Here is a 27360-nt window from a genome sequence, read left to right as displayed (position 1 = left end):
AAAATCTTAACTGTTGTTATTGTTGTTATATTTACTGGACTTCAACTTTATTGCAAATAGTTCTCTCTTCTGCCTTATTCTAAGACTTCAATTTCTCATTGTCAATATTTGAGTGTGTTAAGAGAGAGAGGAAACAGGACCAGGGGTAAGCATTCAGAAAGCTATCTTGGGGTGAGTGTTTAGCTTAGCCAGCAGTTAGGATACCTGTGTCCCACAGCAGAGTGCCTGGGTTCAGTGCCAGCTTTGGCTCCTGACTCCAGCTTCTTGCTAATGCGTACCCTGGGAGGTAGGGTGATGGCTCAAATAACTGGATTCCTCCCAACCTCATGGGAGACGTGACTGCATTCCTGGCTCAGTCACGGAAGTTGCAGGCATCTGGGGAGTGAACAAGCATATGGGGAGGGGTGAGTCTGTCTCCCTTTCTCTGCTTCTCAAGTGAAACAAAAGAAAAGAAGAGATGAGAAAAGATCATCTAAAACTTGACGATAAGGCAAAAGGCAGGAAAACTGCATAGACTTAAAAAAATTTCTTTATTTGAAAGGCAGAGAGACAGAGGGAGAGAGACCAAGAGGGCAAGATTTTCCACCTGCTGGTTCATTTCCCAAATGGCCACAACGCCTGGGACCAAGCTGAAGCCAAGAGCTTCTTCTGGGTCTCCTTTGTGGGTACAAGGACCCAAGCACGTGGGTCATCTTCTACTACTTTCCCAGGCACATTAGTAGGGAACTGGATCGGAAGTGGAACAGCTGGACTTGAATGGTGCCCATATGGGATGCTGGTGCTGCAGGAGGAGGCTTAACCTTCTACACCACAGCACCGTCCCCTGGACATTCGTTCAAAATGTCACTCTGGAACATTCTCTAAAAGGCCCTTTTCAGGAATTCTTTAAAAAATTTATTTGACAAGGGCCGGCGCCATGGCTCAATAGGCTAATCCTCCACCTAGCGGCACCGGCACACCGGGTTCTAGTCCTGGTCAGGGCGCCGGATTCTGTCCCGGTTGCCCCTCTTCCAGGCCAGCTCTCTGCTGTGGCCCGGGAAGGCAGTGGAGGATGGCCCAAGTGTTTGGGCCCTGCACCCCATGGGAGACCAGTATAAGCACCTGACTCCTGCCTTCGGATCAGCGTGGTGCACCCGCCGCAGCGCGCCAGCCATGGCGGCCATTGGAGGATGAACCAACGGCAAAAGGAAGACCTTTCTCTCTGTCTCTCTCACTATCCACTCTGCCTGTCAAAAAAAAAAAAAAAATTATTTGACAAGGCCGGCGCCACAGCTCACTAGGCTAATCCTCCACCTTGTAGCGCCGGCACACCGGGTTCTAGTCCCAGTCGGGGCACCGGATTCTGTCCTGGTTGCCCCTCTTCCAGGCCAGCTCTCTGCTATGGCCAGGGAGTGCAGTGGAGGATGGCCCAAGTCCTTGGGCCCTGCACCCCATGGGAGACCAGGATAAGTACCTGGCTTCTGCCATCAGATCAGCACGGTGCGCCAGCCGCAGTACAACGGCTGCGGTGGCCATTGGAGGGTGAACCAACGGCAAGGGAAGACCTTTCTCTCTGTCTCTGTCTCACTGTCCACTCTGCCTGTCAAAAAAAAAAATTTTTTTTTTATTTGACAGTTAGTGAGAGAGAGAGAGACAGAGAGAAAGGTCTTCCTTCTGTTGGCTCATCCCCAAAATGGCCGCTACAGCCGGAGCTACGCCAATCCGAAGCCAGGAGCCAGGTGCTTCCTCCTAGTCTCCCATGGGGTGCAGTGCCCAAGCACTTGGGCCATCCTCCACTGCCTTCCTGGGCCACAGCAGAGAGCTGGACTGGAAGAGGAGCAACTGGGACTAGAACTCAGTGCCCATATGGGATGCCAGCACCACAGGCAGAAGATTAACCAAGTGAGCCACAGCGCTGGCCGTAGGAAATTTTTTTAAAGATTTATTTATTTGAAAGGCTGAGTTACAGAGAGGCAGAAATAGAGAGAGGTTGGTCTTCCACCCACTGGTTTACTCCCCACATGGCCACAATGGCAGGAGCTGGGCCAATCCAAAGCCAGGAGCCAGGAGCCTCATCTGGGTCTCCCGTGCGTGTTCAGGGGCCCAAGGACTTGGGCCATCTTCTACTGCTTTCCTATGTCACAGCAGAGAGCTAGATTGGACGTGGAACAGCCAGGACTCGAATTGGCACCCATATGGGAAGCTGGCAAGTGCAGGCGGCGGCTCTATCTGCTATGAGGGCCCTAGGAATATTTCATTATCTAGGAGGCTGTTTCTTGGCTGGATTATTTACTGCTTATTAGGGCCCAGATTTGTAAAGATAGGTTAACTTGCAGACTTTTGTCCAGTAAAAATGCAAATAAAGCCTTTCCAGCACAAACGATAACCCAGAGGTTACTGGTTTTATTATTCCAAAGGATACAGACTACTTTTATATCTAACTTCACAATTTTTTTTTCTTTTTATAAAGTTCAGGTTTGTTTTTCTTTTTCTTTTTTTAGATTTTTATTTGAGACATAGAGTTATAGACAGAGAGACGGAGAAACAGAGAATGAGGTCTTCCACCCGCTGGTCCACTCCCCAGATGGCAGCAACGGCTGGAACTGGCGCTGCTCTGAAGCTAGGCACTTCCTCTGGGTCTCTCCCGCGGGTGCAGGGGCCCAAGCACTTGCACTTGGGCCACCTTCTTTCCCAGGCAACAGCAGAGAGCGGGATCAGAAGAGGAGTAGCCTAGGCTAGAACCGGAGGCCATATGGGATACCGGCACTGCAGGTAGAGGCTCAGCCCACTACGCCACAGTGCCGGCTCCTAACCTCACAATCTTATTCCAACAGTCTTTCTTCAGTGTTATAAATACTGAGCTCCACAAATTCCCTCTGAATCCACTTTACCAGCCTGCGATTCCCTCCTTAATGAGTTAAGTAAATCCTTGACATGTGCTCATTCTATATTCATATGAGAGTCATGTTTTTCAATTTTTTGAAGTCTACATTGGCAGCAGAGTCATGTGGGACTCCAAAATCTTGAAAAGTGGGGTATCACAGACCAGGAATTACACTGGAGGTGTTCCTAGAAAAAAGCCTGCACATGCCACTCTAGGAGGACAAAAATATTAAAGAGACAGAAAAGAAATCACCAACGGATCAGCAGCACAAGAGCTAACCGAAAACAGTTGGCAGGCACTGCACTGGAGCCCAGCACCCAAAACAAGCACTTTTTTTTTTCCACCTCTCCTCTCATCCCTAAAGAACTTACAATGATTGATTTATTTGTTTTTACTCCTTGGCGGCCTCTCCCTGACTTTTTTAGTGGAGCTTCTGTGACCCAAAAGATTAGACAGAATAAGCCAAGCAATGCCCTGGAGGCTGGGCAAAGAACACATTAGAAGTAGGGGTGGGAGGTGGGGTGGAGATGGATGTGTCAATCCTAGCCCTCTGGGCTGCATACTTGGATTCTTTCCCAAATTTCAGCAAGGGGTGGGACTAGGAGGAGCCTGACTGTAGGCCAGAGGACACACATGCTCTTGCTCTCCCTGTCAAGGCCCCAGGGTGGAGCTGGCTGTGGTCTAGCAGCCTGAGACTCTGAGCTCAGAATTTCCACTGCAGCTGGCAACAGCTGGGTCACTGCTGCTTCCTCCTTGGAAAAAGGAGGCCCTCCAAGAGAACCAGGAGTTCCAGTCCCAGACTCCAAGCCTCTCTTTCCGGCCCACCAGAGTTTAGGATCCAGCAACATTTACTTCTCGTGCAAGCCAGGAAGAGACAACTGGGACAAAGGCAGGAAGTCCTTCTGCACATGAGAAACACCCTTCCTAGAAAGGCTTACTAAGCCTGCTCCCTGCATCCACTAGGGCTCCACCCACCTGCTCTTTTCAGCCTCCCTTTCTCCTCCCCCGAGCTCTCCTGGCACCAATTCCCACCCCTGCCTCCCTCTGGCTTCTCCACAGTCCCCTTTTGGGCTGCTTACTTCCATCCTACGTGCTGATCCTGACTACTCTCATCCCTTTAGACACAGCAAATGATGAGGCAACTACTGGGAAAGGCAAAGTAAAAGCCTCAAAGTACAGTGAAGCTGAATTGAGTTTCTTCTCTCACTTGTGATGGGAGAGGATTTTTGTAGCACGTATTGTTTAGTACAACAGAGTATGGAAGGGGCCGGTTTTGTGGCTTACTAAGTAAAAGCCACCACCTGTGAAGCCACTGGCATCCCATGTGACACTAGTTGGAGTCCCGGCTGCTCCACTTCCAACCCAGCTCCCTGCTGATGGCCTGGGAAAGGCAGCAGAGGACGACCCAAGTGCTTGGGCCCTTGCATCCACGTGGGAGACCCAGAAGAAGCTCCTGGCTCCTGTTGTGGCCATTTGGGGAGTGAACTAGTGGACGGAAGATCTCTGTTTCTCCTTCTCTCACTTTCAAATAAATAATTAAAAAAAAAGAGTACAGAAATCAAGGACCTACATTGATAAGATACTGCTCTCTCACAGCCAACACATTTGTCCAATCTCAGCACCCCTAAAAATGACTAGTCTTAGATCAAGTCCCTAGAGTTCCACCTAAATACTTTCCCAGCAAAGTAAGCTAAGAGAAAGAGCGAGCCAGCTTTATAGCTACACCTAGCCCTTAGATACAGAGTTGCATGACCTGGTACTGGCAAAACTCCATATGATCTGCATGAGCAAAAAACTACCTCAGAAAACCTTGTAAAGGATTTTCTAGAAGATCTCTGCTACTACAACATTTTGGAGTAAAAGGTTCTCCAGGATCTAGAACAGCTAGAATATACCCATAGTGCCACAGGAGTTTGAATTAGCTTAACCATTGCATAAAATTAGTTAGTAGTATCTGTAAAAGCCGAGCAGATGTCTATCCAATGACTCAGCAATTTTACTCCTATGTAATACCTAGTGTGTACACACATGACTACAAGATGACAGTAGGTGGGGCCAGCGCTGTGGCATAGCGGGTAAAGCCGCTGCCTGCAGTGCTGGCATCCCATATGGGCACCAGTTTGAGTCTTGGCTGCTCCACTTCCAACCCAGCTCTCTGCTATGGCCTGGGAAAGCAATGGAAGATGGCCCAAGGCCTTGGGCCCCTGCACCCGCATGGGAGCCCCAGAAGAAGCTCCTGGCTCCTGGCTTTGGATCAGCGCAGCTCCAGTCATTGAGGCCAACTGGGGAGTGAACCAGCAGATGGAAGACCTCTCTCTCTCTGCCTCTCCTTCTCTCTGTGTGTAACTGACTTTCAAGTAAATAAATCTTAAAAAAAAAAAAAAAAGAAAGAAAAAGATGACAGTAGGTTCATGGCAGTACTATTTATATTCATAAGTCACAAATGGAAACAACCCAAATGTCCAACAGTAGAATGAGTAATTGTTATATTGCTGTGATGGAAATGTATACAGCAATAATAACATTTTGTGGGGTGGGGATGTTGTGCAGTAGGTAAGTCACTAAGTGGGCATATCTATATCCCGTATTGGAGTTTCTGGTTTGAGTCCTGGCTACTCTGCTTGCAGTCCAGTTTCTTGCTATTGTATACCCTGGGAGACAGCAGATGATGGCTCAAGTACTTGGGTTCCTGTCACCCATGTGGGAGACTTGGAGTTCCTGGCTTCTGGTTTCAGCCTGGCCCAGCTCAGGCTGTTGCAGGCATTTGAGGAGTGAACCAGTGGATAGAAGATCTTTGTTTCTCTCTGCTTTTCAAATAAAATGTAAAAATTTTTTTTCTTTAAAAGAAAAAGTTTTGCAACATGCAATGAATCTCACAAACAACATTTAGCAAAAGCAGCCAGACATAGAAGGTTATATATACCTTATGATCATATTTATATGAAGTTCAAACAGGCAACACCAACCTATTATTTAGAAGCCAACTAGTGAATATCTGAGGGATGGGTGTTTTAATTGTGAGGGAGACTTTTGTAGAGCTGCTAATGTTCTGTTTCTTGATCTGGGACACAAAGGATAATTACAAGAGGGGATTCTCTTTGTGAAAACTTCCTGTACTGGGGACAGGAGTTTAGCATAGCAGGTAAAGACACTGCTTAACATGCCCACATCCCATAACAGTGCCTGGCTTCAAGTGCTGGCTCTGCTTCCAATTCCAGCTTCCTGCTAATGCAACACCTTGGGAGGCAGTACGTGATGGATCCAGTACTTTACTTTTTACAATATTTATTTGAAAGGCAGAGTAACAGAGAGAGAAATCTTCCATTTGCTGGTTCATTTCCCAACTGCTATACCAGCTGGGGCTGGGTAAGGCCAAAGACAGGAGTCAGGAACTCCATCCTGGTCTCCCACATGGGGAGGGGTCGAAGTACTTGGGCCATCTTCTCTGTTTTCCCAGGTACATTAGTAGGAAATTTAACTGGAAGCAGAGCAGCCAGGACTTGAACCATTATAGGTTCCTATATAGGATACTGGTCCCCCACAGCTGGCCTTGGTTCCAGCACCCGGGTCCCTGCCACCCCTGCTGTAGACTCAGACCGAGTTCTGGGCTTCTGGCTTCAGCCTGTTTCATCCCTGCGTGTTGCAGGCCATATGAGGAGTGAACCAGTGGATGGAATATCCCTGTTAGTCTGGCTCTATCTCTCTGCCTTTCAAATAAAAACAAATTAAAAATTTTTTTTTTCATTTAGAAAGATGGTAAATTCAGTTCTAATTGTTACCTCTTTCTATGGTTCATGTCCCCAGACTCAGTTCTTTCTGTCCTCCCATTAGTCTGTCTCAATCTCATTCGTCTTCTTCTAACATTTTCCCAAACATATTATGTGAAACACATGCTTTTCTGCCAGGTGGGACTGAGCTGAGCATCTCTGTGCTCTTGCCCCTTCCCAGGTTCCTACCTGGGCTAACCCCAGGGTAGCCGTGTCTGCCTTCGAAGGCAGCTCCACGGTGAGACCTCACAGGGAGATGCCGAGTGACAGCCTCCTTCTCCACCTTCTTTACCCACTAACCTGAGGTCTCCTTTGACTCACTGGGACTATCCCTGGCAGCAGAAACCCTTCAAGGTGTATAACTGACCAGCCCCACTTTCTTCTGCCCCCTGCCAGCTCTCACTGCCTTCTAATCATTACCCACAGATACTGAACATTTCCCTTGAAGGCGCAAGGTCAGCAGTCTTTGCATTAAGGCTAAAAGTTCAGAAGAGATGCTGTAAACAAAGTTGGACAGTGGGCCCCAAGGGTGAGCCCCACCTTGGCTCCCCTTAGGGAAACATAGAAGATATTTATTAGTAGTGGGCAGAATTTTGTTTTTTAAGGAGAGGTGCTGAGAAACCTTGTGAATATGGGTTAAAAGTAAAACAATATTGCACTCCAGGGTAAGAGTAGCCGGCAAGCAAGCCAACTCCATCCTGTCCCTGGAAGCCCACTCCCCGTTCCACGACTTACGGCTGGCACAGCTTGACGAGGTCCTGGTCAGTAGTGCCTGGCTGCAGTCCTCGGATGTAGAGGTTGGTTTTGCTCAGCTGGTCGTTTCCACTGCTCCCGCTGCTACTGTTGGGGGTGCTGTTGCTGGGACTAGGTGGTGCCATCTGCTGAGCCAGGGACACATATGGCTGTATGGAGACACCAGGAGCAGGAGGTAAGAGGATTACATGGGAGAAAGGGAGATCGTGGCTGCTGGAGAAAAGTGATTCCAATTTTTTTAAAGATTTTTATTTTTATGTATTTTTGAAAGTTACAGAGAGAGGTAGAGACAGAGACAGAGAGGTAGAGAGGTAGAGACAGAGACAGAGGTAGAGAGAGGTAGAGAGAGAGAGAGAGAGAGAATCTTCGATCCACTGGTTCACTCCCCAAATGGCCACAATGGCCAGAGCTGAGCCTATTGGAAGCCAGGAGCTGCTTCTGGGTCTCCCACGTGGGTGCAGGGGCCCAAGAATTTGAGCCATCATCCACTGCTTTCCCAGGTGCATCAGCAAGGAGATGGACTGGAAGTGGAGCAGCCAGGACTCAAACTGGTGTCCATAGGGGATGCCAGCATTGCAGGCCCTGGCTTTAACCCACTGCACCACAGTGCCAGCCCTATGATTCCAAATATTAACAGTGATGAACTCAACAGAAGAATGAAGAAATAAAGAAAAGAAAGAAGGGGGTAAGAGTGGAAGGAAAGAAGGAATTCATTCCTTTGCCACAGAATAAGAAAATATGTAACTGTCCTCCCTTTAAGAAATGAGAGATTAAAATGAGACTGCTAACGTTTTAAAGGAAATTACCTTATGTTATAGTGGCTTTTTTTTAATCAAACAGATGTTTCAGAACACGATTAATGTCGGTACCTTAAATAAGTTGTATAAGAAGGCAAGATAAATTAAATCTAAGTTCCATTAAAAAGTGATGAAGAGAAGGGGCAGGTGGTGTGGAACAGCAGTTTAAGCTCAGACTGGGATGTCTGCACCTGTATCAGAGTGCCTGGCTACTCTGCTTCCCATCCAGCTTCCTGCTAATGCACGGCCCAGGAGGCAGCAGGTGATGGCTCAAGTACCTGAGTCCCTGACACTCACAAAGATTGAGTTCTGGCTTTTTTTTTTTTTTTTTTTTTTTTTTTTTTTTAAGATAGGCAGAATTCATGGAGAGAGAGAGAGAGAGAGAGAGAGAGAGAAGTCTTCCATTCACTGGTTCACTCCCCAGATGGCCACAATGGCCAGAGCTGGGTTAGTCTGGAACCAGGAGCTTCTTTTTTTTTTTTTTTTTTTTTTTTGACAGGCAGAGTTAGACAGTGAGAGAGAGACAGAGAGAGAGGTCTTCCTTTTTCCATTGGTTCACCCCCAGATGGCCACTGATCTGAAGTCAGGAGCCAGGTGCTTCCTCCTGGTCTCCCATGTGGGTGCAGGGCCTAAGCACTTGGGCCATTCTCCACTGCCTTCCCTGGCCACAGCAGAGAGCTGGACTGGAAGAGGAGCAATCGGGACAGAATCTGGTGCCCCAACCAGCACTAGAACCCGGGGTGCCAGCGCCGCAGGCGGAGGATTAGCCAAGTGAGCCGTGGCACCTGCCTGGAACCAGGAGCTTCTTTCAAGTCTCCCACATGGGTGAAGGGGCTCAAATATTTGGGTTACCCTCCATTGCTTTTTTGAGGCCATTAGCAGGGAGCTGGATCATAAGTGGAGCAGACAGGATTCAAACCATTGCCCATATGGGATGACTGCATCCCCTGGGGAAGCAGTAGAAGATGGCCCGAGTTCTTGGGCCCCTGCACCCACATGGGAAACCCCGGAAGAAGCTCCTGGCTTCTGGATTCAGATTGGTACAACTCCAGCCGTTGCGGCCATTGGGGAGTGAACCACTGGACGGAAGACCTCTCTCTCTGTCTCTCTGCCTTCGCCTCTCTGTAACACTGCCTTTAAAATAAGTAAATATTTTTTAAAAAGAAAAAATGGTGAGAAATACTAACTTTGAAGGGCAAGAGAATCCAAGAAAATAAGAAGTTGAGAAAATCCCTAGGTAAAGCATATCCAGTTTCCTAAAACCAACTATTAGAAGAGGGCCAGCATCCTGGCTACTCCACTTCCAATCCAGCTCCCTGCTAATGCATGTGGGAAGGCAGTGGATGACGGCTCAAGTGCTAGGGCCCTTTGCAACCAGATGAAGTTTGTGGCTTCTGGCTTTAGCCTGGCTCAGACCTGGTGATTGCAGCATTTTGGGGAGTGAACCAGAGGATGGAGGCTCTCTCCCCCTACCACCCATCACTTTGCCTTTCAGATAAGTAAATACATTTTTTAAAACAATGAACTATTTGAAGAGCAAACTACTACTAGTCCACAGTTGCCCATGTCTGTGAGAGAGAAAGCAGCAGGACTCACAAGCGTCTAGGGAACAGAGTTGAGAGCTATGGCTTCTCCAATGCCCTAACCGGGGTGAGTAAAATCCACAACTCTTGTATCTATTAATTTGCCACCAAATTCATCCCCACTCTGGGCTTCCACCTTTCTATTACCCACCAGAGCAGAAGAAAAACCCATCCCACATCTGGTTCCAAGTTCACGACACACAGTGGGCATCGATGTTGGCTACGATGAGTAAAATAATCTTATGAGATTTGCCAAGTTCCTGAAGAGTCTTACAGATACACAACCCAGTGGCCTGACATCAAAAGTCCTATTACAACCTGGATACAGATGACCCAATGGCCTCTAGGACATGCAACACGTTTTTGCCCAAATACACCATTTCCTGGGTTCCAGGTCATGGTATCTCTTAGTAAGAGAAAATTCACTTTGTCTCTGGCAAGTAACAGGACCCCCTCCAGTGATTATTTATGAGATCCTTGCATGATTTCAATCACCCAATATATATGAATATCTACGTGCAAGCTGAGTGAAATGTGTGTGCTAGTAAAGAGCTAAGTAAAATGATCTAAGACCATGAAAGAAGACAATTCCTCAGAGAAAATTTTCTCTGAGGCTTTGGCCTAGTGCAGCCCTGGCTGTTACAGGTATTTGAGGAGTTAATCAGGGGATGGAAGATCTCTGTCTCTATCACTCTGGATTTCAAATAAATAAATCACTTGAAAAAAAAGACAAATAACAAGTGTTGGTGAGGATGTGAAGAAATTGGAACCTTCATACACTACTGCTGGGACTGTAAAATGAAGCACAATGTTACCATAGGACTCACCAAGAGAACCAAAAACATATGCTCACATAAATTTCACAGCAGCATTATTCAAAATAACAAAAAGAGGAGACAATATAAATGCCCATCAACTGATGAGTGGATAGATTGTGGTCTATCCATACAGTGGAATATTATGTGCCTATAAAAAGTAAGGAAGAACAAATACATGCTATAATAGAAATGACACCAACACATATTATCCTAAGGGGAAAAAGCCAGTAATGAAGGACCTCAAACTATATAATCCCACTTATATGTCCAGAATATGCAGATCTATAGAGACAGAAAATAGATGAGTGATGATCTAATTAGTTATTACCTATGGCTGGGAGAGAGAAATAATGAGAGGAGTTAGGCTAAGTGGGTACAGTTTCTCTTAGGGGATAACAAAAATGATCTAAAATTGATATGGTAATGGATATAAAAACCTAAAAGCCACTGAATTACATACTTTAGATGGATAAATGGTAGAATATGTGAATGATACCTCAATAAAGCTGTTAGAATAAAGTTCTCATGAGGATGGGTACCAAGACAGCATTCCAACCACTGAAACACAGATGCTACCACAGGTTGCCGAGAACGAGCACAGAACACAGCCTCTTCTGGCATTAGCTTACTTCATCTCCAAGTAGAGAAGTCACAAGACAAATGTATTTGTTGAAGTCATATCGGAGAAAGAAAGTGGCATTTCCTGCAGTCCCCCTTCCTGAAAACAGCAGCAACATAAAACAAGAACAGCATCTCTGAACATGCAGATTCTGAGGAGAGAACCTGTGCTTTGTATCAGTCCACACAGCTGGTTAAAAGCTGACCCTTGCACCGTCTACCATTTCCTTTCAGATCAAGTAAACCTAACACCATTCCCAGTTCCTCATCTCTTCCCTCTTCCTTCTCTTGGCTCTCACCACTGTAAAGGTAACTGTGTCCCTCACCCCATGAGTCCCAAGGTGGTGACAGCAACATACACCAGCCACATGACCCCTGGAAGTTGTATGTATTCATACCAGCCAGACTCAAACAAGGTTTCAAGTATAAAACTGACATCTTTTTAAATTTATGTGAAAGAATTATATAGAGAGGTCTTTCATACACTGGTTCACTCCCCCAAATGGCTGCAATGGCCAGAGCTGAGCTGATCCAAAGCCAGGAGCCAGGAGCTTCCTCCAGGTCTCCCACATGGGTGCAGGGGCCCAAGTTCTTGGCCCATCCTCCACTGCTTTCCCAGGTGCATTAGCAGGGAGTTGGATTGGAAGTAGAGCAGCCAGGACTCGAACCAGTGTCCATATGGGATCCCAGTGCTACAGGCGAGGGCTTTAACCTGCTGTGCCACAGCACTGGCCTCCCAGCTGCTCCACTTCTGATCCAGCTCCCGGCTAATGTGCCTGGGAAAGCAGCAGAGGATGGCCCAAGTCCTTGGGCCTCTGAACCCACGTGGGAGACCTGGAGGAAGCTCCTGTCTCCTGGCTTCAGATTGGTTCAGCTCCAGCCATTGCAGCCATTTGGGGAGTGAACCAGCAGATGGAAGATCTCTCTCCATCTCTTCTTCTCTAACTCTGCCTCTCAAATAAATAAATTTTTAAAAAGCAGTCCCTGAGGGCCGGCGCTGTGGCTCAGTGGGTTAAAGCTCTGGCCTGAAGTGCCAGCATCCCATATGGGCACCGGTTCTAGTCCTGGCTGTTCCTCTTCCCATCCAACTCTCTGCTATGGCCTGGGATAGCAGTAGAAGACGGCCCAAGTGCTTGGGCCCCTGCACCCATGTGAGAGACCTGGGAGAAGCTCCTGGCTCCTGATCAGCGCAGCTCCAGTCGTTGCGGTCATCTGGGAAGTGAACCAGCAGATGGAAGATCTCTAACTCTGTCTTTCAAATAAATAAAATAAATCTTTAAAAAAAAAAAAAAAAGCAGTCCCTGAAACAGCCCAAGTAGTAGGCCAAGGAGATGGATGAGGAAGAGAGATTTTCAAGTAACAAAAAGAAGCGCAGAAGAAATTGGGGGCCGGCGCTTCAGCTCACTTGGTTAATCCTCCACCTTGCAGCACAGACATCCCATATGGGCGCCGGGTTCTAGTCCCGGCTGCTCCTCTTCCAGTCCAGCTCTCTGCTGTGGCCCGGAAAGGCAGTGGAGGATGGCCCAAGTGCTTGGGCCCCTGCACCTGCATAGGAGACCAGGAGGAAGCACCTGGCTCCTGGCTTCGGATCTGCACGATGCACCGGCCGTAGCAGCCATTTGGGAGGTGAACCAACTAAAGGAAAACCTTTCTCTCTGTCTCTAACTCTGTCAAATTAAAAAAAAAAAAAAAAGAGCAGCAGAAATTGGAGGAATTAAAAGTGAAGGCCATGGGAATGGGCCCTTTGGCCACAGGTGGATTTGAAAAATGTAACAAAAAGTAAGCTGTTCTTTGTGCTTGAAGCCACAGTGACCCTTGATTCCATTCGTATATAAACATCTGGATTCCCTGCCATAGCATCTTTGGCTACCCACAGCTAGAATTTTTTTTTTTTTTTTTGACAGGCAGAGTGGACAGTGAGAGAGAGAGACAGAGAGAAAGGTCTTCCTTTGCCGTTGGTTCACCCTCCAATGGCCGCCGCGGCCGGCGCGCTGCGGCCGGCGCACCGCCGTGTGCGCTGATCTGATGGCAGGAGCCAGGAGCCAGGTGCTTTTCCTGGTCTCCCATGGGGTGCAGGGCCCAAGCACCTGGGCCATCCTCCACTGCACTCCCTGGCCACAGCAGAGAGCTGGCCTGGAAGAGGGGCAACCGGGACAGAATCCAGTGCCCCAACCGGGACTAGAACCCGGTGTGCCGGCGCCGCTAGGCGGAGGATTAGCCTAGTGAGCCGCGGCGCCGGCCTACCCATAGCTAGAATTAAGTGTTGCCTAGGAGCCCATTGTACATTTACAAAGAATCATTGTTTGAAAAAACAAAGAAAGGAAAAAAAAGCATACTGTCCTGCTTAGTTGTTTTCATGCAGGCAGTCCTTTCAATGATTCAGGAGTTACAGAGAATGAGAGCGATCTTCCATCTACTGGTTTACTCCCCAAATGGCCACAACAGCCAGGGCTGGGCTGGACTGAAGCCAAGAGCCAGAAACTCCACCCTCATCTTCTAGGTGGGTGGCAGGGGCCCAAGCACTTAGGCCATTTTCCACTGCTTTACCAGGCACATCAGCAGGGAGCTGGATTGGAAGCAGAGTAGCCGGGACTTAAGCCAGCACTCCAACTATGGCAGCTTAACTCACTGTGCCACGTGGGCCCCTCGGTTTACACATTGCTTGTCTTCAGGTGAATAAATCTATCTGATTCTGGGTTTAGTACTAGAACATGCACTGGCCCCAAATATAAGCTCTTATTTTTTCAAATATTTGTTTTAATTTTATTTGAAAAGGCAGAGACACAGAGAGAAGAACAAAGGAAAGGGAAAGGGAAAGGGAAACTCTACCCATTGGTTCACTCTCCAAATGCCCACAACAGCCGGGGCTGGGCCAGGCTGAAACCAGAAGCCCAGAGCACCATCTGGGTTTTGTGGTTGGGTGGCAGGGATCCAACTACTTGAGCAATCCCCTGCTGCCTCCCAAGGGGCATGCTAATAGGAAGCTGGATCGGAAACGGAGGCAAAACTCAATTTCAGGCACTCTGATAAGGAATGTGGGCATCTCAAGCAGCGGCTTAACCTAACGTGCCACAATGTCTGCAACCTGCCCCTACCTTCTTGAATATTAGTTTTATTAGTAATAAAAGCATTACTTTCATTTCCTTTTGAAAGATTATTTGAAAGTTACAGAGAGAGAGAGATCTTCCACCTGCTGGTTTACTCCTCAGATGACTGCATTGGCTAGGGCTGGGCAAGGCTGAGGCCAGGAGCTTCCTCTGGGTCTCTCATGTGGATATAAGGGCCGTAAGACTTGGGCCATCTGCTGCTGCTTTCCCAGGCACATTAGCAGGGAGCTGGATACAAAGTAAAGTAGCACCAATATGGGATGCCAGCATTGCAGGAGGCAGCCTTACCAACTACACCACACCACCAGCCCTATTACTTTTATTTAAATCTGTCAAGTGTTTCTCTCAACAATCTTAAAATTCTAGGCAGGGACCAGGTTGTGGCATGGCAGGTAAAGTTTCCACCTGTGATGCTGGTTTGAGGCCCAGCTATTCCACTTCCAATACACCTCCTTGCTGATGGGCCTGGGAAAGCAGCCACCCATGTGGGAGACCCCAAAGAAGCTCTAGGCCCCTGGCTCCAGCCTGGCCCAGCCCCAGCCATTGTGGCCATTTCAGGGAGTGAACCAGCAGATGGACGCTCTCTAACTCTACCTTTCAAATAAATAAAAAACAAATCTTTAAAAACAAAGACTTGGGGGGGGGGGCGGTGCTGTGGTGCAGTGGGTTAACGCCCTGGCCTGAAGTGCAGGCATCCCATGTGGGCACCGGTTCGAGGCCCGGCTGCTCCACTTCGAGGCCTGGCTGCTCCACTTTCGATCCAGCTCTCTGCTGTGGCCTGGGAGGGCAGTGGAGGATGGCCCGGGTCTTTGGGCCTCTGCACCCACGTGGGAAGCCCAGAGGAGGCTCCTGGCTTCATATCCGCGCAGTTCCAGCCATTGCAGCCAATTGGGGAGTGGACCATCGGATGGAGGACTTCTCTCTCTCTCTCTCTACCTCTACCTCTCCTCTCTGTGTAACTCTGACTTTCAAACAAATAAATAAATCTTTAAAAAGCAAACAAACAAAGACTAGGCAAATACTACCTTCGGTAGTTGAAATAGTGGAGTAAAATATAGCTCAACCAGTTTGCAAATCCTATTATTTATAAAATAATCATTCAATAGAATTTCACTTTGAGTTATTAAGGTACATAATTTTCATTCCTAATGTAACAAATTAACAAATGAGGAAAAGCACAATTTTAAAAATATAATTACTCAATTATCCACTATATACAACTGAGTAAGCAATAAATCACCATTTATTTATTTTTTCAAAAGTATGCTTTGCTATAGGTCCCATTAACTAGCAGAAAATTATATTAAAATACAGGCTCAAAAGTCACAGAGACTTAGGTTTCACTCCAGCATTGCCATGTTCCAGCTGGGAGACTTTGGGTAAGTTGTTCAACTTCCTTGCACAGTGGGGACAGTAACAGCCCCTATGTAATAGGATTGCTGTGGGACTTAAAATAAATTGGTAGCTGAAATATAAATGGAGCTCACATCCCTTCATTCAGCAAATACCGATGGTCACTCTAGAGCTCCAGGCACTATGCTCCATACCAAGCACAAAATGCTGAGTTAAAGCAGACGCGGTTTTGGCCCTAACTGAATTCAGTGTTCAGTGGGGGAGAGATACGTTAATCAATGAATCATAAGATAACTGTGAAGCTACCCACTGTGATAAATGGGCTACCAAACCAAAAAGGAAAGAAGGCTGTGAACTATTTTTGTAAGGCAAGTCAGAAAGGTGACATCCATTCAGAGAGTAAGAGGAAGGTCACACCAGGGAGAGGGAAGAATGGTTAAGACATGAGGTGAGACTTTCAACAGAAACTCACAGGAAGAGAAGGAGTAAAGCCGGAGCTAATGAAGGATGCAGGGTAGGCAGACTCTTTCGGGCTGTGGTAAAGTGTTTCTGTGTGGGGCGGTGCTGTGGCGTGGTGAGTAAAGCCACTGCCTGTGTTGCCAGCATCCCAAATGGGCACCAGTTTGTGACCTGGCTGCTCCATTTCTTCTCTTTCTTCTTCTTCTTCTTTTTTTTTTTAAGATTTATTTGAAAGGCAGAGCTACAGAGAGACAGAGAGAGAGGTCTTTCATCTGCTGATTCACTCCCCAGATGGCCGCAATCCAGAATTGAGCTGATCCGAAGCCAGGAGCTTCTTCCAGGTCTCCCAAATGGATACAAGACCCAAGGACTTGGGCCATCTTCTACTGCTTTCCCAGACTATACCACAGAGCTGGAGGGGAAATGTAACAACCAGTTCTCAAACAGGCGCCTATAATGGGACGCAGGTGCGGCAGGTTGGGGCCTTTTTTTTTTTTTTTTTTTTTTTTTTTTTTTTTTTTGACAGGCAGAGTGGACAGTGAGAGAGAGAGACAGAGAGAAAGGTCTTCCTTTGCCGTTGCTTCACCCTCCAATGGCTGCCGCGGCCGGCGCACCGCACTGATCCGATGGCAGGAGCAAGGAGCCAGGTGCTTTTCCTGGTCTCGCATGGGGTACAGGGCCCAAGCACCTGGGCCATCCTCCACTGCACTCCCTGGCCACAGCAGAGAGCTGGCCTGGAAGAGGGGCAACCGGGACAGAATCCGGCGCCCCGACCGGGAACCCGGTGTGCCAGCGCCGCCAGGCGGAGGATTAGCCTAGTGAGCCGCGGCGCTGGCCAGGTTGGGGCTTTAACCTGCTGTATCACACAGGTCTGGTCCTGATCCAAGTTTTAAAACTACTACTCCAGGCTGGCGCTGCGGCTCAATAGGCTAATCCTCTGCCTGTGGTGCTGGCACACCGGGTTCTAGTCCCGGTTTGGGCGCTGGATTCTGTCCCGGTTGCCCCTCTTCCAGTCCAGCTCTCTGCTGTGGCCCGGGAGTGCAGTGGAGGATGGCCCAAGTCCTTGGGCCCTGCACCCACATGGGAGACCAGGATAAGCACCTGGCTCCTGGCTTCGGATCAGCACGGTGTGCTGGCCGCAGCACGCCAGCCGCAGCGGCCATTGTGGGGGTGAACCAAAGGAAAAAAGGAAGACCTTTCTCTCTCTCACTGTCCACTCTGCCTGTCAAAAAAAAAAAAAAAAAACCCAAAAACAAAATACTACTACTCTAGGGGTTGGTACTGTAGCACAACAGGTAAAGTCACAGCCTGCAGTGCCAGTATCCCATATGGGTGCTGGTTCGAGTCCTGGCTGCTCCACTTCCAATCCAGCTCTCTGCTATGGCCTGGGAAAGCAGTGGAAGATGGCCCAAATCCTTGGGCCCCTACACGTGGATGACCTGGAAAAAGCTCCTGACTCCTGGCTTCAGATCAGTGCAGCTCCAGCCATTGCAGCCATCTGAGAATGAACCAACGGGTAGAAGATCTCTCTCTGCATCTGCCTCTGCCTCAACTCTGTGTCTAAAATAAATAAATCCTTTTTTTTTTTTTTTTGGACGGGCAGAGTTAGACAGTGAGAGTGAGAGTGAGAGAGAGAGAGAGAGAGAGAGAGAAAGGTCTTCCTTTTTCCGTTGGTTCACCCCCCCAAGTGGCCGCTGCGGCCAGCGCACCGCGCTGATCTGAAGTCAGGAGCCAGGTGCCTCCTCCTGGTCTCCCATAAGGGTGCAGGGCCCAAGGACCTGGGCCATCCTCCACTGCACTCCCAGGCCACAGCAGAGAGCTAGACTGGAAGAAGAGCAACCAGGACAGAATCCGGCCCCCTGACCAGGACTAGAACCTGGTGTGCTGGCGCCGCAGGAGGAGGATTAGCCTAGTGAGCCATGGCGCTGGCCTAAAATAAATAAATCTTTAAAAAAAAAAAACTACTCTAACACATCAGGATGAGACAGAAGCCGAAATGGAAGGATGAATGAGTAGGCCTCTCTAATAGTACAAATAAAAGACAATGATAACACAGAACTAGAGACAGCAGCAAAGATGGAGAGAAGTTGAAAGACCTGAGATCTGGCCAGTAGGTAGACTCAAAAGGGCTTGCCTACAGATTGGTTGTAGGCAAGAATGGTGTCTGGCTTGGATAATTTCATGGACAGGAGCATCATTCATTGATATCATACAGATAGGAGGAGGGCCAATTTGAGAATTCAAAAACAAGTATTATGTTTTTGATATGTTAAGTTTGAATAACCTATGGCATTCCTGGAGAAAATATCATGTAATCAGTTAGATACACAGATGAAGAGTTTAGTTTAGAAATTGTAATATGTGAATCTGTTAGCATAGTAATAGTGAATTCTAGGAAGAAAGTATATTTGGAGAAAAGGCAAGAATGCCTGAAGAACACTCAGAGATTAGGTAGAGTAAGTAACAAGAAATGAATAGAGAAGGGCCAAAGACAAGACTCAAAAGGGTGGTATGTACTATTAGGGTCAAGGAAGAGAATTTAAGAATGGGCAACATGCTACTAAGAGGTTATTAAAGAGGAAAACTAAAAAAGTCAGTTTGGAAGGAGTAGGTATTGGCCTTGTAGTTTAGACACTTGCATCTCCTGTCAGCCTGGCCCAGCCTAGTGGTTGTTGGAATCTGTGGAACAAACCAGCAGACGGAAGCAAACTTGTGCTCTTTCTCAAATAAATAGCCTGCTGGGGCCAGCGCTGCAGCATAGCAGGTCAAGCCTCTCCAACTGCAGTGCTGGCATCCCATATGGGCAACAGTTCAAGTCCCAGCTGCTCCTCTTCCAATCCAGTTCTCTACTTATGGGCTGGGAAAGCAGTGGAAGATGGCCCAAGTTCTTGGGCCCCTGCACCCACATGGGAGACCTGAATGAAGCTCCTAGATTCGACCTGGCTCAACATTGGCCATTGTGGCCATCTGGGGAGTACACCAGCAGATGAAAGATCTCTCTATGTAACTCTGACTTAACAAATAAATAAGTACATCTTAAGAATAAACTTCTGGCCGGCACTGCGGCTCAATAGGCTAATCCTCCACCTGCGGCGCCAGCACCCCGGGTTCTAGTCCCAGTCGGGGCGCCAGATTCTGTCCCGGTTGCCCCTCTTCCAGTCCAGCTCTCTGCTACGGCCTGGGAGTGCAGTGGAGGATGGCCCAAGTGCTTGGGCCCTGCACCCTCATGGGAGACCAGAAGAAGCACCTGGCTCCTGACTTCGGATCAGCGCCATTCGCTGGCTGCAGCGCGCCAGCTACAGTGGCCATTGGAGGGTGAACCAACAGTAAAGGAAGACCTTTCTCTCTCTCTGTCCACTCTGGCTGTCAATAAATAAATAAATAAATATACTTCTTTCCTTATATATTTCCCAGTCTGTGGTATCCTGTTACAGTAATACAGAATGGACCAAGATGGGGCTGGTGCTGTGGCGCAGAGGGTTAATGCCCTGGCCTGAAGTGTCGGCATCCCATATGGGCGCTGGTTCAAGACCCAGCTGCTCCACTTCCGATCCAGCTCTCTGCTACGGCCTGGGGAAGCAGTAGAAGATGGCCCAAATCCTTGGGCACCTGCACCTGCGTGGGAGACTTGGAAGAAGCTCCTGGCTCCTGGCTTCAGATCGGCACAGCTCTGGCCATTGCGGCCACTTGGGGAGTGAACCAATGGATGGAAGACCTCTCTCTCTCTGTGTATCTCTGACTTTCAAATAAATAAATAAATATTTTTAAAAAATGGACTAGAACAGATGGCCACTATTAAAAAAAAAAAGTGTTAACAAGGATGTGGAGAATTGGAACTCCTGTGCACTGCTGGTGGGAATATGAAATGATAAAGCCACAGTGGCAGCTCCTAAAAAATTCAAAATACTTACTAGCAATAAAATAATTGAAAGCAGTGTCTCTATGAGATTTTTTTAAAAAGATTTTATTTATTTGCGAGGCAGAGGTTATAGGTAGAGAGAAGGAGAGACAGAAAGATCCATCTACTGGTTCAATCCCCAAACGGTTGCAATGGCTGGAGCTGATCCGAAAGCAAGAGCCAGAAGCTTCTTCTGGGTCTTCCCATGTGGGTGCAGGAGCCCAAAGACTTGGGCCATCTTCCACTACTTTTCCAAGCTATAAGCAGAGAGCTGGTTCAGAAGAGGAGCAGCCAGGCACTAACGGGCACTCATATGGGATCCGGTGCCCCAGGTGGCCACTCCACTTCCAATCCAGCTCTCTGCTATGGCCTGGGAAACCAGTAAAAGCTGGTCCAAGTCTTTGGGCTCCTGCACCCGCGTGGGAGACCCAGAAGAAGCTCTTGGCTCCTGGCTTCAGATCGGCCCAGCTCCGCCCATTGAAGCCATTTTAAGGAGTGAACCAGCAGATAGAAGACTCTCTCTGCCTCTCTGTAAATCTGCCTTTTAAATAAATAAATTTTTTTAAAAAAGTGAAACAAGTCCATCATAAAAAAAGATAAATACCCTGATTCCACTTATATAAGGTATCTAAAGTAGGCAAATTCATACAAAGCCCAACAGCCCTTGCCAGAGACTGCATGGAGGGGGAGCTGTTGAATGGCTACAGAGTTTCAGTTTTGTTAAGATGGAAAGAGTTCTAGAGATTGGCTCCAGACCAGGTAGCTCCACTTCTCATCCAGCTTCCCGCTAATGTGCCTGGGAAAGCAGAAGATGGCTCAAATGCTTGGGCCCTTGCACCCATGCAGGAGATCCGGCAGAAGCTCCTAACTCCTGGCTTCGGCCTGGCCCAGCCCTGACCATTGTGGCCACTTGGGGAGTGAACCAGGAGATGGAAGAACTCACTCTCTGTGTCTCTTCCTCTTTCTATAGAACTCTTTCAAATAAATAAATCTTGGGGGAAAAAAGTAAGTATTATGTGACACTGAAAGTGAAATAAACCACACACATCTATATGCAACATGAATGAATCATGAAAACCTAACACTGAATGAAAACAAAACAGAAGACTATGTACTACAGTAAGACAATAGGGCAGTGGGTGAGAACACAGACTCAGAGCCAGATAGCTGGGTTCAAATCCTAGGGGAACCATTCACTAGCAATATGATTTTTTCTTACATACATATTTTTAAAGATTTATTTATTTTGAAAAGCAGAGTTACAGAGGGAGAGAGAGAAGGATCATTCTTTTGTTCACTCCCCAAATGGCTGCAACAGCCTGGGAGGAGTGAAGTCAGGAGACTGGAACTCCATCCAGGCTCTCCCACATGAGTGACCAAGTACTTGAGCATCTTCCATTGCTTTCCTAGGAAGCTGGATAGGAAGTGGATCAGGCAGACTTGAACCGGTGCTCCTATGAAATGCTGCTGTTATAGGCGGCTGCATAACCTGCTATGCCACAATGCCAGCCCCTAGCCATGTGATTAAACTTGATGCAGCTCATTTGTCTTCATCTATCAAATGGAAATAAAAATAATGTTGTTGGAAGTATTAAACGAAATACAGATAATTATGTTATGCACTTGTATAACTATATAGCTTATAAAACACTTAAAAACAAAGTAAACAAGTGAATTATACACTATCTTAAAACTACATTTAGGCCGGCGCCGCAGCTCAATAGGCTAATCCTCTGCCTGTGGCGCCAGCACCCTGGGTTCTAGTCCTGGTCGGGGCACCTGATTCTGTCCTGGTTGCCCCTCTTCCAGTCCAGCTCTCTGCTTTGGCCCGGGAATATAGTGGAGGATGGCCCATGTGCTTGGGCCCTGCACCCACATGGGAGACCAGGAGAAGCACCTGGCTCCTAGCTTCAGACCTGTGCAGCCACGGCAGCCATAGGAGGGTGAACCAACGGAAAGGAAGACCTTTCTCTCTGTCTCTTTCTCTCACTGTCCACTCTGCCTGTCAAAAAATAATTAAATAAATAAATAAAATTACATTTAAAAAAAGCAATAGAGAGGGGGCCGGCGCTTTGGCTCAGTGGGTTAAAAGCCCCAGCCTGCAAGCACCAGCATCCCATATGGGCATCGGTTCGAGTCCTGGCTGCTCTGCTTCCCACCCAGCTCTCTACTATGGCCTGGGAAATCAGTAAAAGATGGCCCAAATCTTTGGACCCCTGCACCCGCGTGGGAGACCTGAAAGAAGCTTCTGGCTCCTGGCTTCAGATCAGCTCAGCTCTGGCTGTTGCAGTCATTTGGGGGGTGAACCAACAGAATGGAAGACCTCTCTCTCTCACTCTCTCTCTGGCTCTACCTCTCTCTGTAACTCTTTCAAGTAAATAATTCCTTAAAAAAAAAAAAAAAAGCAATAGAGGGGCTGGTGTAGTGATATAGCGGGTAAAGACATGCCTGTGACACCATTATCCCATATTGGGTGCCAGTTTGTGTCCTGACTGCTACACTTCCAATCCAGCTCCCTGCTAATGGCCTGGCAAAAGCAGTGGAAGATGGCCCAAGTTTTGGGCTCCTGCCACCCATGTAGGAGACCTGGGTGAAGTGCCTAGCTTCTGGCCCTGAGTGTTGTGGCCATTTTGGGAATGAATCAACAGATGGAAAATCCCTAACTCTTTCAAATAAATAAACCTAAAATAATAAAATAAAGTAATAGAATTAAAAATATAAAATTTAGGATAGTGGTTACCTTTGTCTGCAGAGCAGGAGGGGGCCCAAGATAAGGTGGGAAGAAACTCATGAAATACATGCAACTTACTGGCAATTAGTCTGGTACTTCAATTGGAAAATGGGTTCACAAGTGTTCCTGATACTATGCTTTACATCTACATGTAATTTTTTGTATTATTAAATAATAAAAAATGAAAAAGAACAGAAGGAAATAAATTAGAAAAGTACATATGAGAATATTTCAAAAAGTTGGTGGAAAATGGATTTAAAAGGTAAGTTTAAGCACATGTGTTGTGTGTAGCCGGTTAAGCCACCTCTTGGGATGCCTGTATCCCATATCAGAGTGCCCAGTCTGTGTCCTGACTGTTCTGTGCTTCTGATCCAGCTTCTTTATGCTAATGTGCTTCAGAGGCAGTGGATAATAGGTTCCTGCCACCCACATGAGAGATCTGGATGGAATTCCTGTCTTCTGTATTTTCCCTTGGCTCAGCTCCAGCTGTTGCAGGCCATTTGGGGAAAGAACCAGAAGAGAGAAGATTTTTCTCATCTTGCCTTTCAGATAAATAAATCTTTTTTAAAAATGTCTAGAACATTTTTAAGAAATAATAAACTTTTTAAAAAAATATTTGAGAGGGAGAGCTAGAGAGAGAGAGATTTCTCCCCAAATGGCCACAACAGTTGGGGCTGGGCCAGGCTGAAGCCAGGAGCTAGGAGCCCATCTAGTTCTCTCACATGGGTATACGGGCCCAAACAATTGGGCCATTTTCTGCTGCCTTCTTAGGCACACCAGCAAGAAACTGAATTGGAAATGGAGCAGCTGGGCCATGAAGCAGCACCAATATGGGATACCAGTGTTGCAGGCTGTGGCCCCACTAGCTATGCCATATGCTGGTCCCATATTATTTATTTTTTAAAAGAACAGATTTATTCATTTATTTGAATGGCATAGAGAAAGAGATCTTCCATTGGCTGGAAGTGGATGAGCTGGGACTCCATCTCAGGCACTCCAAGGTGGGATGCACAGGTCCCAAGTAGCAGCTTAACCACTATGCCATGACACCTGTCCCAAGAGATTTTTATTTGGTGCAAAAAAAAATAATTGAAATCCATTCTCTCTCATGCTTTTTGAATATCCCTCACCTGCATGGATTTAAAAATTTTAATCTTTTTTTTTGGACAGGCAGAGTGGACAGTCAGAGAAAGAGAGAAAAAGGTCTTCCTTTGCCGTTGGTTCACCCTCCAATGGCCGCTACGGCCGGCGCACTGCGGCCGGCGCTGCGCTGATCGGAAGGCAGGAGCCAGGTACTTATCCTGGTCTCCCATGGGGTGCAGGGCCCAAGCACTTGGGCCATCCTCCACTGCACTCCCTGGCCACAGCAGAGAGCTGGCCTGGAAGAGGGGCAACTGGGACAGAATCAGGCGCCCCGACCAGGATTAGAACCCGGTGTGCTGGCGCCACAAGGCGGAGAATTAGCCTAGTGAGCCGCGGCGCCGGCCCTAAACTTATCTTTTTAGAATGGATTTATTTATTTGAGAAGAGATTGAGAGACAGATCTTCCATCTGCTGGTTCACTCCCTAAATGCTCTCAACAGCTGGGAGCCTGGAACTCAATCCAGATTTCCGATGTGGGTGCAGGGACCCAACTACCCAAGCCATTACCTGCTGCTACCTCCCAGCATGTGCATTAGCTGGAACTGCAATCTGAAGTGGGGTTGGAACTTGAACCCAGTCCTCTGATTGGAATGTGGGTGTACCAGTGATACCCTAACCCCTGAGTCATACTCTGGGCTGTGGGCATTTTCACTGCAGGCTCAACACTGCTCTGAACTTGCCTTTTAATTCTGTTTTCTGTAAACTTTTTGAAGTACCCTAATATAACTCCTGAATAAGATATTTCAAGATATTCTACTGCACAAGGAAGAAGACAAATGGGATAACAGCTAGAAGAGGCATTAAATTTTTTTTGTTTTGATAAGGGAAATAACAATTTACATACTGATACATGATGATAAACATTACTGTTCATCACAATAATCCAATAAAATAAAATACATAAGTAATACAAAGAATTCAAGGTTATAGAGTTTAAGAAACTTGGCACTAGGTCACATAGCTAATAAACGACAAAAGCCACCTTTTAATTCTATCTAACTCTCTATTTCAGGACTCCTATAGAATGCAATACCACCTTCCTTTGCTTAACCTAGATTTAGTGCCTAACATTCACTTAATCACATTTTTAAAAATTTATTTATTTGAAAGAGTTACAGGGAAAGAGAGAAAGGGGGGAGACAGGGAAAAGAGAGAAAAAGAGATCTTCCACCCACTAGTTCCTCCCCCCCACCCCCCAATGGCTGCAACGGCCAGAGCAAGGTTGGTCTGAAGCCAGGGGCGGCTTCTGCATCTCTTTTGTGGGTGCAGGGGCCCAAGAATTTGGTCCATCTTCCACTGCTTTCCCAGGCGCATTAGCAGGGAACTGGACTGGAAGTAGAACAGCCAGGACTCAAACCAGTCCCATATGGGATGCTGGTGTTACAAGTGGCAGCTTCATTTTCTATGCCATAGTGACAGTCCCCAATCACATTTATTAAGACATTTTTTTACTATCTACTAGATAGGCTTAAGATGCTATGCTATTTTAGGTATTTTTTAGGATAATTAAATGAATAACATTTTTCTTACCCTTACAGAATTTACATCCAGCAACAAGAACACAATTACTTAAGTGATTTCAATATAATGCAAAATTATACATACAGAGAAGTATAAAAAATGGAGGTTCAGAAAAAAGTTCCTTTTGGGGCTGGGAAGTAGAGGGATTAGAAGAGGTAATACTTCTGCTGAATTTAAGCTGCTGTCTGTAAGCCAGCATCCCACATGGTTGCTGACTCAAGTCCTAGATGCTCCACTTCAGATCCAGCTCCTTGCTAATGTGCCTGGGAAAGCACTGGAAGATGGTCCCTGCTCCCACATGGCAGACCTGGATGAAGCTCTTGGCTCCTGGCTCAGCCTGACCCAGCAGATAGAAGATCTCTCTCTCTCCTCTCCACTCCCTTTTCCTGGCCCCTTCCCTCTAACTCTGCCTTTCAAATAAATAGAATAAATCTTAAAAAAAATCCATCTCTGTTTTTTATTTGAAAGGCAGAGAAAGAGGGAAGTCTTCCATCTGTTGGGTCACTCCCCAAATGGCTGCAATGGCTGAGCTGATCTGAAGCCAGGAGCCTGGAGCTTCTTCCAGGGCTTCCACATACATGCAGCAGGCCCAAGGACTTGGGCCATCTTCTACTGCATTCCCAGGCCATAGCAGAGAGCTGAATGGGAAGTAGAGCAGCTGAGCCTCAAACCAGTGTCCATATGGGATGCTGACACTGCAGGCGGCAGCTTTACTTGCTATACCACAGCACCAGCCCCTAACTGTGAGTTATTTATTTATTTATTTATTATTTTTTATTTTTTGACAGGCAGAGTGGACAGTGAGAGAGAGAGACAGAGAGAAAGGTCTTCCTTTGCCGTTGCTTCACCCTCCAATGGCCGCCACGGCCGGCACACTGCGGCCAGCGCACTGCGCTGATCCGATGGCAGGAGCCAGGTACTTATCCTGGTCTCCCATGGGGTGCAGGGCCCAAGTACTTGGGCCATCCTCCACTGCACTCCCTGGCAACAGCAGAGAGCTGGCCTGGAAGAGGGGCAACCAGGACAGAATCCGGCGCCCCGACTGGGACTAGAACCCGGTGTGCCGGCGCTACAAGGCGGAGGATTAGCCTAGTGAGCCGCGGCGCCGGCCAACTGTGAGTTCTTCAAGGGCCACAGTTGTGTCTTAGGACCTCTCAGGCTCCAGCTGTTCTATGAATGTGGGTAGAATGAACAGATGAACAGAAAGACCATTTCAGAAGCATGAAACACCACAAAAGGATCAGACAGTCATAAGGATAGGGATAGATACATTTTGAGAATAAGTATCATGATTCTGTTTCCATTTAGCTCCCGATTCTCCCACATTTAAGAAAATTGTCTCAGATCACCACATCCATCCTCTTCCAACTTTTATCTAATTTCTCTGCTCCACATCTTTTTAAATAAGAACTTCACTGAGATATAATTCACATGCCAGACAATCCACCTATTTAAAATATATGTTCTAGGGCAAATGTTGCAGCACAGCAAGTTAAGCTGCCACTTGGGATGTCTGGATCCCAAATCAGAGTGCTGGTTCAAGTTCTAGCTACTCTGATTCTGATCCAGTTTCCTGCTAATGCACCTGGGAAGGTAGCAGATGGATGTCTTGCCACCCATGTGGGAGACCCGGATGGATTTCTTGACTCCTAGCTTCAGCCTGACCCAGACCTAGATGTTGTGCACATTTAGGAAGTGAACCAGCAGATGGAAGCTCTCTCTGCCACCTAAAATTTTATTTTAAAAGACCCATTTACTTATTTGAAAGTCAGAGCTATAGAGAGAATGAGAGACAGAGAGGTCTTCCGTCCACCGGTTCATTCCCCAGGTGGTTGCAACAGCCAGGGCAGAGCCTGGCCAAAGCCAGGAACCAAGAGCTGAGAGCCTCATCTAGGTCTCTCATGTGTGTGGCAGGGGTCCAAACATGTGGGCTAACTTCCACTGCTTCT

The 27360-nt window shown here is 47.3% G+C and overlaps 1 protein-coding gene across 7 annotated transcripts in view; it reads right to left on the bottom strand.

Moving 5' to 3' along the window:
* Positions 1–27360, bottom strand: part of RBMS2 (RNA binding motif single stranded interacting protein 2) — an 81427-nt gene that overhangs the window by 19888 nt on the left and 34179 nt on the right. For all 7 annotated transcript variants that reach the window (XR_011380092.1, XR_516732.4, XM_008256679.4 and 4 more), the window contains exon 2: positions 7366–7532. Coding sequence is in view for 5 of the 7 variants with exons in the window: in XM_002711082.5 (XP_002711128.1) it covers positions 7366–7532 (167 nt within the window). In the remaining 2 variants the exon portion in view is untranslated. The remainder of the gene's footprint in view (positions 1–7365; positions 7533–27360) is intronic.

The sequence above is a fragment of the Oryctolagus cuniculus genome, chromosome 11, assembly GCF_964237555.1.
Source record: "Oryctolagus cuniculus chromosome 11, mOryCun1.1, whole genome shotgun sequence".
Taxonomy (NCBI): Eukaryota; Metazoa; Chordata; class Mammalia; order Lagomorpha; family Leporidae; genus Oryctolagus; species Oryctolagus cuniculus.
Note: the sequence above shows the minus strand (reverse complement) of the source record. Positions and strands in the feature narration are given on the sequence as shown.